We start from the raw sequence: 11,981 nt of genomic DNA, 5'->3' as shown, positions 1-11,981 counted from the left end.
CTATATACAGTTATAGAATTGTTTTGATGATAAATCAGCTATTCAGACGTGCCCTTTTTACCTCCTTAACATATTTCTGGCCAAAGAGCCCAAAATCTTGGGCTTTCTATTCATTCTCATAGACTCCTTCTGATGCTTCATAAGCCATAGCAACCCAGTCTCACGGCAGTTCGTGACATAGTCACGAAATTTAATCTATTGATTCGTGTTCGTGGACACGATTTTCCCTATTTTTTCGTGTCACTCAGCACGACTTTCAATCTAATGTATTTCAATGGGACGTATTTTTCGTGCCTGCACCACGTTTTTCTTTCGAGAGCACAGTATTGTTTTTTCTCAATTGTAATTCATTTTGCTAACTTTAAGAGCTACATTACTCAATATTTAATCAAGAGATTTTAATCGTCGTTTTTATTGCTTTATATTCGGTTGGCTACTCAACATTAATCTATTTATTCGTGTCCAAGGGCACAAATATCCTTCTTTTTTTCGTGTCACCCAGCACGACATTCAATGTATTTCAATGGGACGTATTTTTCGTGCTTGCACGTCTTTCTTTCGGGAACACACAATTGTTTTTTCTCAAATGTTGGGCTATTCCTTTTGCAAACTTAAAGGGCTACATTACTCAACATTTAATCAGGAGATTTTAATCCTCGTTGTATTGTATTCGGTAGGCTACTCAACACGAATTTATTCGTGTCCATAGGCACGAATTTCCTTCCTTTTTTCGTGTCACTCAGCACGACTTTCAATCTAATGTATTTCAATTGGACGTATTTTTCGTGCTTGCACCACGTTTTTCTTTCGAGAGCACAGTATTGTTTTTTCTCAATTGTTATTATTTTGCAGACTTTAAGGGCTACATTACACAACATTTAATCAGGTGGTTTTAATCATCTCTGTATTGTATTCGGTAGGTTACTCAAAAACAAATTGATTCGTGTCTATGGGCACGAATTTCCTTCTTTTTTTCGTGTCACTCAGCACGACTTTCAATCTAATGTATTTCAATGGGGCGTATGCACCACGTCTTTCTTTCGAGAGCACACTATTGTTTTTTTCTCAAATGTTTGGCTATTCCTTTTGCAAACTTTAAGGGCTACATTACTCAACATTTAATCAGGAGATTTTAATCCTCGTTGTATTGTATTCGGTACGCTACTCAGCACAAATTGATTCGTGTCCATAGGCACGAATTTCCTTCCTTTTTTCGTGTCACTCAGCACGACTTTCAATCTAATGTATTTCAATGGGACATATTTTTCGTGCTTGCACCACGTTTTTCTTTCGAGAGCACAGTAGGCTATAGTTTTTTCTCAATTGTTATTAATTTTGCAGACTTTAAGGGCTACATTACACAACATTTAATCAGGTGATTTTAATTCTCGTTTTTATTACTTTATATTCGGTATAGGCTACTCAACATGAATCTATTGATTCGTGTCCCTAGGCACGAATTTCCTTCTTTTTTTCGTGTCACTCAGCACGACTTTCAATCTAATGTATTTCAAAGGGACGTATTTTTCGTGCCTGCACCACGTCTTTCTTTGCAACATGGTCTCACCCCTATTCGTCACATAGGCTCAGCATAGGCTATGCCGTTTGGTCATTTCCCCCTCACGTCCAAAGCCGACGTTGAGGGTACCCCCTATTCGTCACTTGACAACGGAGAGGGTCGTCCGATAGATTTGAGTGCAAATCACTCATCTTTGAATTTTGAACTTTTATTATTTTCCTAAACCTAACTCTTTTTCCTCTCTTTTTATATAATTTTGGGCTACATTAAAATTACATAATTACAAGACGGTATATTTTCTATTTGCTTAAAACATTCCTTCATTTAGGTGGGATATTTTATAATTTTCGATCACATATTGTGGTAATTTCCCCCTCACGTCCATAAGCCGACGTTGAGGGTAGCTAGCTGAAACCCTTTTCTAAATCGGTAATATCACGATTTTTCCTCTTTTTTATATTATTGTGGACTACATTAAAACGACATAATTGCAGGACTGCATATTTGCTGTAGGCTTAAAACATGCCTTAATTTATTGTGGGATATTTTATAATTGTCGATGTTATTTCAAATTGCAATGGCTTATAGTGAGCCTACTTTTCTTTTTTTTCTGCGCCCCAAAAAAGAAAAAAGAAAAAAAGAATAGCCTACTTTTATAGAACTTTCATCTCAATACTGTTTATGCAGTTGTAATAAATTAATTATATAGCCTACTGCAGAAATGTTTATATTACTTTATATGGACATATCCTTTCGCAAAGAGATGGATGTATTCTGGGAAGTGATATGTGTTTAAATGTAATGGCTACATACTCGTTTTTCCTTCACTTGGACATTTATGCTGACCCCTTTAAAATTGAGCACGGATATAAAATATTAAGACTGTACTTTTAATTATGATTGATATTTTGGCGCAATTTTGTGCAACACGTCACTGTGTGCGACCATCGCAGAAACCATTGCCCAGCGCGATTCCACCACGGTAAGTCGCTTACAACAGTCTAATAAGCAAGATGAATTCATAAGCATTATTTACACGTCCAAAATGAAGAAAATTACGAGTTAAAAAAAAAAAAACATGTTCTAAGCCTAGATATATAGCTGTAGATGTATATATACAAAATAAAATTATGAGTAACGTTAGCCTATTTCCACATAAAAAAAACATGTTGTGATATATATATCATGTCCACATGATGTAGTCCACATATATTTTGGACGTGTAACTGCTTATTGAGAATTTATTGGGGGAATAGTAATTGGGGACATTTAGATGATGTGATTTTCTCTCGATCATCGTGGTTCACACTCAACGTCACTGTAATGTGTTAGTAATAACAATATTATCACTTGGTCTAACGTTATACTGCACATAACGCTGCCTTTATGGCGAACCCCAGGCACATGTTACGCGCCTTTAAAAAAAAATGTTAACTTACGCGACTTTTAACAGTAGCACAGGAAATAGAAACAACGTGAATCTGTATTTATTTATCCTAAGCATTTACAAGAAAATGGGAATCACTCACTATTAGGGTACACTTTTTAAATCTTATATCAACAACACTACATAATTAACATTTTCTGTTGTTCTCCATGCAGATCCTGTCAAACATATCACCTGTCGAACCTATCCGAACCTGATTTTCAAAACCCAAAGGCACTTTTAAGAGCCAACCTCTATCTCTTCATTATTTTCTATATCTTACATCCTCTCTTTCATCCTCAATCTTTATCTATCTCACAGTCTTTATCTATTGCTCTTTCTTTCCTCCCTGTCTGTCTTTGTCTAGCACTACTTGTCTGTCTTACCCATCTTTGTCAGTCTGTCTGTTTGTATCTGACTGTCTGTCTGTCTGTATCTGACTGTCTGTCTGTATCTGACTGTCTGTCTGTATCTGACTGCATTGCAATGGCCACCAAGCATAAACTTGATTCAAAGGATCCCCACTACCAAGAGGGGAGACGCATGGCTCTGGAGCTGAAACATGAACACATTCTAGCTGAAGCCAAGGTTAGAGTTTTTGTACACCTCAATCATTTTATAAAAACAAACATAAATTAAAGTAAAACGTGATGAGGAATATGTAAGAATGATGAGTGCAGAAGATTTTATACAGGTATATTGCATGATGCATCCTGCCATGTTCTGTGACGTGTTAATAAGGGAATATAATAATAATAATAGTAGTATATGCAGTTCCATCCCTCTGAGTTACAGAGACTTGGAGAATCTATTCCAAGGCTCATTTAAGCTGTTCAACACCTTACTAACACACTATGTTGTGTTTTCCTTTCACAAGTTACCTGCCTTTTGGTTACCGTACTTTTATCAACATCAGTCTTACAAGAAATATTCACTCCAATACACAGAGAGCAGCTGATGAGAGGAAACGTGTACGAGACCCTCCACACACCTCTAAAAGGGACTCTGTAGGACGTGGTAAGCCGAGGGGGAGGCGAGGAGGGCGACGCCATGCCTCCGCTACAGGTTATATCTGAATTATTTGACATTTGTAGGAGGAATTTACAATGATAATGTTGGACCAACTCAAATTAGAACACTGTAATTGTTTATTGAGAGTTTAAGATATTCAAATAACTAAAAAAACATTAGTGACACTATTGTAGAAGACACTACCAAGTACTTAACAAAAATATGTCTGATTTCATAAATTGTTTAGTATATAGTTTGAAAAGAAGAACAAGAATAGAGTGTGATAGCCTAACTTGTTCTTATTCTTCTATGTGCTGTTTTACAGCCACATACCCCACGGTTGAGGGCTCCCTGTCATCCAGTGTGGAGGTTCCACTTACTGCAATCTCAACAAAACTAAATCCTCAAGGGGAATTTGGTAATTCACAGTGATTAATTTAAGCTTGCACAGTATAAAAAAAGTGTTCATTCTAATACTGATCAGTTGACTTTTAATTGTTCCTTATCTAAATTATCCCTTACCGCTTTATTTTTGGATTTTCTTTACAGAAAAAAATATGGAGAGGCTCTCTGATATTTTGGCGTCATGTCCTTCTGCTGCTCAGCCTCAAAGTAGCTCTGCATCATCATGGTCTTTTCGGCAGCAGAAAGCCTCTGAGCGCTGGAAAGAAGCAAGACCATACCACCTAAAATGCCTTATTTCAATAGAGGCTGTTGGTCATCCCCTGTGTTGCCTTTGCAACGAGCCTGCTGTTATTAGGTTGGTTTTCATTAATATCAAACTTCAATTACCCAGGGTAGGTTTGCAGAGTGCCCTGCTTTATAGGCTAAGATGCATGTCTTTTGGGATGGGAGAAGACTTAGATACCCAGATGAAAAACACATTAATGAGAAAAGTACATCTAGGACCTTCTTGCTGTGAGGTGACAGTGCTAAACACTGAGGCACTACGCAATCCTATACAATAAAATCAAACCTAGTAAAAGGTAAATAGCTTAAATAGAGTGTACAGTACTTTATATGAGTTATTCATATAACATATAATAATGTATTATATTATAATATTAATTTTATATATATAATTTTCTCCTTAGGTGCAGGGAGTGTCTTCCTGAGGAGTGGTTCTGTGGGGACTGTGATGTATTGCATCACAAAAAACATCCACTCCACAACAGGGAATGCATGATTCGTGGTTTTTTTGAAGCCATTCCTCCGACCACATGCATCATTAAAGGGGAGGATGGATATTGCACCCATGAGCAAGGTACGTTCTCACGAAAGCTTTAATTTTGCTGTTCAATGTGTGTCTGCAGACAGTTACAGATAATCTAAATTATTGGTTTTCCTTCTTTTTGCCAGCTTGCATTTTGCCAACTGTGAAGGTGCCAGACTGCTCCTGTGGAGGCACAAACTTCACTGTGTTACCAGGCAAACCAGTGATTTTAATTACCATCAATGGTAAAAAAAATAAAATAAATATATATATATATATATATTGTAGATGTGATGTTTTTCACACTATTGTGCTGTGGCATTGTGCTTACAATTGCAGAAGTGACAGAAATATGGAATAGCACATGGTAATGTTATTAACTGAAACAAAGACAGATGGTTTTTTTTTTTTTTTTGTCCTAGCATCTTTCCAGCATGATGTCCAATCAACACAGCAGTGTGGAATTTAGTGAATTTGAAAATATAAATGTGGGATTATAGGAACTTGCGCAATGTCTCTTAACCATTCACAATGTGCATAATGAACTAAGTGTTGTAAAATTAAGTATGTGGTAAATGTGTATTATATTTTTAATTATTTTTTTTTGTTCCAAGGGCGTTTTGACTTGCATCAGCCATTGTATGAATGTCAAACATGCCAGCAGCAGTGGACCCCTGACTTTAAAGACCTCCTAAGAAGTGGATATTGGCCAGCCTCCGTCACCAATTCCACACTTTATACACTGGACCTCTTGAGCTCCTTTCAGGAACTCAAGATCATCTCTCCGGGATTCTCCAGACAAGCCTTCGCAAAGCTGCTGGAACATCGCACTAAGTGTGGAGGAAGAGTAAGTGTAAATGTTATTACCATTTTATAAAAAAAATTCCATAAGCAGACAATATCAAAATACTATTTCATTCTATATATTTTCCAGTCTGGATCTATCAACGGCGATGCACTGCAGCGTAGCTTCTTAGAGCTTTCGTATGCATCATTTGAGGAAGACCAGCTCTGCTGTAGTGCTCCTTTCACCTGCCCAGCCTGCACACCAGAAATGTTGGCTGTTTCAGCAGATGGAAACAGAAAGCTATATCGCTTTCGCCGAAACGGAAGGTGATCTTTCTTCCAGTCTTTTTATTGATTTATTTTCTTACTTCATATATTTCATGAATGGATTTTCTATTTTTCTTTCTTCCTCAGCTCTGATGATCCTGGCTTTTTTGAGGGGCTCTTTGTGGCTGAAGACAGCGCGGTGTCTAGATTTGTCGACACCATACAGAAAGCAGTGAAAAATGCAAGTTGACAAAATAGTTGTTACAATAATAAACGTAACCCCCACTTCAATTACTCCTGCATATCAATTACAAAATCAAAATGCCATATATTGAATGACACCATTGCTTTTATTTGATTTGTCGTGTTTGTTTTGTGTTTCATAGACACAGGGAAGAGGCACATGTGGGGACTCCCAGTGGACAGCAGCGAGGGAAACTTCAAGGAGGGCTTCAAAATTGGATGAAGAGGGGATGGAGGTTGCTGTGTGTCGCCATGGGTTCCTTTTGAAAGCCCTTAATATGTACAGGGGGGAGATATTTGCCTACCCTCTGTACCTTCAGAAGGAGCTCATGCCAGCCAAGGCACAATTCTTCGCAATGGACGTGGCATGCAAATACTGGCCATACCTGGAGAAAGTTGCTAGTGTCCTTCCTGCTCTTCAGGAACTGACCACTATGAAACCCTTTCTCAGTGTAATGCATGCTCGAGCCCATGCTACTAAGTGTGAGGTGTGTATAATATTTTGGCATCTTATGTACATTTGTAATATTTACAAGCACATTAATAATATTAAATATAAGTTAAGCTACACTATGTTATCTTGTGTTTTTGCATAACCATTTCTTGCATGGAATGTAATGCCCTTTGATGCAAATTGTGGTTTGTGATATTGGGCTATATAAATAAAATTAAATTGAATTTCTTCCACCCTTTACTAACAGATTAATTGGAGTGGCAGGAACCAGGAAGGAGCAGGGACTACCGCTGGTGAGGAGGTGGAGCAAGTGAACAGCTACCTCTCACGTTGTGCCCTGACGACCAAATATATGTCCAAAGCAGGTGACCGGAGTTTGCAATATTCTTGTAAAAAATTTTTAGATTGATCATCATAACCTCATTATTTGCTTTCAACAGCACGGGTGGACATGCTTACGTTGCATGCAATGGGGTGGAACGAGAAAAAAAATATCTCTTTACATCAGGCACTTTCCACAAGATATGTGAAGGTAAGTCTCATATTAATTGTTTTGTGTGTCCTTTTGTTGTGTTTACTTGGCCTGTTGTTAATCAAGTTTTAATCCTTATTATTGTATAACACTGTTCATCAGACTTGTCAGAGACTCCATGATGAGACTGCAAGGCTAGCTGACCTAAAAACAGAGCTAGATTGCACAGATGAAGTGGTGTCACAGTGGCTATCTGATGTAAAGGAATGGGCAGCTGGTGGTAAGCATGACCAGATAAAAGAAACAACAAACATCCCTTTCTACAATCTAAATTTTATGTTTGATATTAAAGAGCAGCAAAAAATAGTAGGTTGATCATCATCTAATGTGATGCCACATTTATGATGTCAGGTTTATTAGTATATTCCAGTTTCCTGCAGGAAGTGCACATACAAAGTTTAAATAAGTTTGATTAAAAGGTTTTACATGAAATTCAAGCAGAGAAACGGTTCTGTGTTGTTTTAACAGTGAATTTGCTTTCGTTATATCTTCTACAGAGACACCTGATACATCTCGTGCCAGTCAAGGCACCACACACAGAGGACTTCAGCAGTCAATTGAGGGGCTCTACCTTAGTGTGAGGCACCGGAAGCGAACCCTCTACCGTCAGAATGGTATAACTATATAATATAATATAATAGGTTGATAAGTTCAGGCTACTGTATGCATCCTACTCCACCAACATGGAATTAGCAAATAAGTGTAGTAGCACAGTTCAGCTCAATCGTTGAATTCTGTTCTTTAAATGACCAGTCTGTAGGATTTAGTGGTAGGAATTAGTGGCATCTATCAGTGAGGTTTGACGATGCAACCAGCTTCCCTCACCTCTATCTTTCCAAGCTACGGTAGCCGACGAGAAAATGTGAGAGGTACTATCTAGTGTTTGTTTGTCCGTTGTGGGCTACTGTAGGAACATGGAGGTGCAACATAGAGGCCTCCGTGGAAGGGGAACGTATTTAGATAAAAAACTGCCAATTCTAAATTAATTAATGCACAATTATTATTTTCAGGCAATCATGAAAATCATGCAAATAGATTCCCCCCTAAATGTTACACCTTGGACAATTTGTTTCCCATGTCAGTCTACATTATAATTTTCACATACTGTATTTCATTATGTTTTCAATAACTGCAGCTTTGCTTTTCAATTTTTTGGTGCTATAATTTTTTTATTGTTGAAGAGTTCTGTCAAAAACCTCTGCCTCTGTACTTCATGTCTTTCTAGACAGCAGCAAGTTTCGCCATCGCCTTCGAAGGAAGCTGGCAGAAGACAAAAAACTCCTTCTTCAGGAGATACAGAAATACAATGATCTTGTACTAGAATCGGCAACAAACATTGACGTAGCTGTGGTGGAGCATTCCCTAACTGGAGAGAGTACTGTGTCTCAAATATGGCCGTGGGAGGTTCATGGCAGTGGTATGTCTGTTTTTAGATGCTTCACAGGAATTTATTTACAGTTCTGCTTTATAGAGTATACTGAACTAAGGCATGCATGTTACATATTGAGTGTTGTAATATTAATTTAGTTTAATGGTGTATTTTCAGTTTTCTTATGTATCGATTTGATTAAAAAAAAGTCAATGTTTGCAGTGATTATGCAAGATTGTCTCATGGATACATGTAACTGTTATTGATTCTTAGCAAATATTTCGATCAAGAAACGAGTGCACGACCAAGTGATGTTAACAAGGCGACTGCATGAGGAAACAAGCGTTTTGGTGTTGGAGATGGCACAACACTGCACGTGGTTGCAGAGCCTGGCAATGGTTCTCAAGAACAAGTTGGCTGAGGAGGGTAAGTTTAATTAAAACCCTGTCCATCTAATGTGTTTAAAAAAAACATACAAAAAAACACATCAGTCACAGAACTTGGATGGAGTAGAACGGTTATGGCTCTCTTTGCCGTGGTCCTTTGGGATATACATAAAATGGGGATTACAATTGTTACTGTAGCTATGGTAACAAGTCAGTAAGGTTGTAAAGATTGATGCTTGAAAGATGTGCAGATATGTTGTATTATGGCTGTTACTTGAAAGCGTAAATGAACAAAAGAATTTTGACCATTGTAATTTGTGTCCTGATATGTTACATGGGGTTAGCATAACATCAAGATTAATCTTATTATTATTTCCTCCAGTCAACATAGAAAACCTTGATGGTCAGGAACTAACACAATGTGTTACTTCAGCATAACTGTAGTGAAGAAGAAAACTGTTAACTTAAAACAGCTATCAGACATGGGCACAAAACGCTTATATGCTGCTTTGGGCCTCCCTCCATAAAGTCATCTCAGTGAGCCGTCATGTTGCCTCAAGTCGTTTTATACAGAAGCTAGCCTGGTCCCATGTCAGCGATACACATAAAAATGGCAACCATCCTGCTATGTAGATTTTAATAGGTTAGTTCTTTGGCCTTATTGAATAATCTTAACATAGTTTGTCTTTAATGTAATCTCTTTTGTATTTTGAGACGTAGACAAGGGAAATGAGGGACTTTGCTGTCTCTTAAGAAGAAGACTGTCAGAGGTGTCAGAAAGGTTCCAAGTGGTCCTCCAACAGTATAAGACTGCCTTAGGTCCTGAGGCCTCTGTCCTTCTACATGTTGAAGAGGAAGATCAAAGTGGCCTCAGTAGTCCAGACACCAGTGAGGATGAAGAGGAAAACACAATTTAGGTCATTTATTTATTTATTAATATGTATGTTTGTTAGTTTTTGGAATAACCCCCTAATACTGTTATTCTTAGTAATTTATTTGTGTATTTTATTTATGCTAAAACAGCTGAAATTCAGCCTCTTATTATTGTTTTCTGTATTTCCCCAGATGGAAGCTGAACGAAGGACTGTGTTGAAGGAAATGGACTTGCCCTATATCTGTGTATTATTAGTATGCTGATTTACCTCATCAAAATCTGTGTGCATTATATCTTGTTGAAAATTCAAACTGTAGGTGCGTCCCAATTCGCATACTATCCATCCTAAATAGCATTCGAAAATAGAATTAGTACGTCCCAAATCGTTGAAATGAGTGTTCCAAATATACCCGGATGGTCTACTATTTCCGGTCAGAATCCGAAGTGCAGATCGATGCACACTATAACGGCTAATATTGCCCACAACCCATCGCGCGTTGGACGAGGATTCGGTTAGAACTACAAACACGAGTGAAAAGTGTTAAAAAACTACAGACATGGAGGACGCGTGAATCCAGCGGTTATGTAGAGAGGTTTAGATAAAGGGGTTAGAGTGATTAATTATCAGTATCTAACCTGACGAAAATGTATTTATTAAGTGTTGTCTACATTATATTGCATCTGCAGATGCATTGTGGACTTTTGTAAAGATACGTTTTAGCCATTAACTTTTACATCATTATATTCAAATTGCAAACACATGAGGAGAGTCTCCGCATGAAAGACCCACGACTGGCAGATCAACGTGCAACTACATTTCTCTCCGAAACGGTAGAAAATAAAATTAGATTGAATGGAGAATTTTAACAAGATGATTGACAGGGCAGTTAACGGTGACATGATGCACGCGACAGATCTGTCCATTAAGATGACAAAGTAGTATGTCCCAAAGCTAGTATGTCCTAAATTTAGTAAGCACATTGCACAGTTCAATGAAGATGCACAAACCTACCAGTATAGGTGCACCAATCTTAGCCAAAAATGTCAACTTAGCATGTATGATATTACCAGATGTAATTACTGGGCTCACATGATATTTGGGTAGTGTATTCATACTCTTTTAAGAGAGACTCCCCTTGATTGTGGTGACCCTGTGACCTTTCCTTTTGCACCAACATCAGGCCAAACTTTTGACTTGCATACAACAAATGTTATGAACCAATTTTTGTATTTTGCTGAGCAATGAATCATGTCATTTTTGTTGACCTCATGACATTCCCTGTAGCACAACCATTAGACCAGAATGTAAAATTTGACATTGTATTTGATATTGTCTAATTGTGCAGATTGCCATGAAATCTTGTAAGCACATGATGACTTTGGTGACCTCATGACCATTCCTTTATCATCACATTTAGGCCATGATGTAAAAACTCATTCTTGATTACTTGCATTTCTCCACATTTACTTATTCTGCGGTGCAGCAGCAGTGTCTGTGTCTGTCTATGTCATTTTTTTTTTTCAGAGGCTGCCTATGGATCGCTATTTGATTGAGTGTATTATACTGTAGGATATAACTGTTGTGTAATTTTATATTACTGCACAGATGCATTATAGTATGTAACAGAAAAATACACTGTTTTTTTGTTATGATTATTCTTTATTGTATATTATTACAGATGACTTGATTCTCTTTTCTGCTGGAGCTTTTCAAGTGAACTTAACCTCACAGTCCAGTGTTTTTTAAATACAGCCTTATGGCTTGTTTGACAAATATGCATTTGGTGTATTTTCAGTAGTATTGTTGTAAAAGACAAGAAATAAAGTATTTCCAAAGATGAGCATTTTATGTTTTTTTCTTTTTCATCCATTATTATTGAAAAATAAGATTTTATATTTTT

At 37.4% G+C, this 11,981-nt stretch overlaps 1 protein-coding gene across 2 annotated transcripts; it reads left to right on the top strand.

Annotated features, from left to right (window-relative positions):
* Positions 1-219: 219 nt before the first annotated feature.
* Positions 220-11,921, top strand: LOC308686360 (uncharacterized protein). Of its 2 annotated transcripts, none has more exons than XM_081394769.1 (18): positions 220-3,533; positions 3,893-4,010; positions 4,282-4,374; positions 4,506-4,716; positions 5,051-5,220; positions 5,316-5,414; positions 5,784-6,016; positions 6,104-6,282; positions 6,370-6,463; positions 6,609-6,953; positions 7,167-7,284; positions 7,360-7,451; positions 7,554-7,671; positions 7,949-8,065; positions 8,677-8,868; positions 9,094-9,246; positions 9,921-10,123; positions 10,272-11,921. In XM_081394769.1, exons 1-17 carry the CDS (start codon positions 3,432-3,434, stop codon positions 10,121-10,123), a joined length of 2,637 nt encoding a protein of 878 aa, XP_081250895.1. In that variant the 5' UTR covers positions 220-3,431; the 3' UTR covers positions 10,272-11,921. The 2 variants fall into 2 exon arrangements, with proteins under 2 accessions (XP_081250895.1, XP_081250896.1); XM_081394770.1 differs by having other exon boundaries at positions 221-3,533; positions 9,927-10,123.
* The last annotated feature ends 60 nt before the right edge of the window (positions 11,922-11,981 follow it).

The sequence above is a fragment of the Scardinius erythrophthalmus genome (genome assembly GCF_964197995.2).
Source record: "Scardinius erythrophthalmus genome assembly, contig: HAP1_SCAFFOLD_206, whole genome shotgun sequence".
Taxonomy (NCBI): Eukaryota; Metazoa; Chordata; class Actinopteri; order Cypriniformes; family Leuciscidae; genus Scardinius; species Scardinius erythrophthalmus.
This window is presented reverse-complemented; position numbering and strand designations above follow the sequence as displayed.

What these genes read in the sequence shown, in the direction of transcription:
- LOC308686360 (XM_081394769.1), top strand. Translation starts at nt 3,432, where the DNA reads ATGGCCACCAAGCATAAACTTGATTCAAAGGATCCCCACTACCAAGAG. An exon ending in ACATTCTAGCTGAAGCCAAG is followed by an intron (nt 3,534 to 3,892) that starts GTTAGAGTTTTT and finishes TCCAATACACAG; the next exon opens with AGAGCAGCTGATGAGAGGAA. An exon ending in ATATTGCACCCATGAGCAAG is followed by an intron (nt 5,221 to 5,315) that starts GTACGTTCTCAC and finishes TCTTTTTGCCAG; the next exon opens with CTTGCATTTTGCCAACTGTG.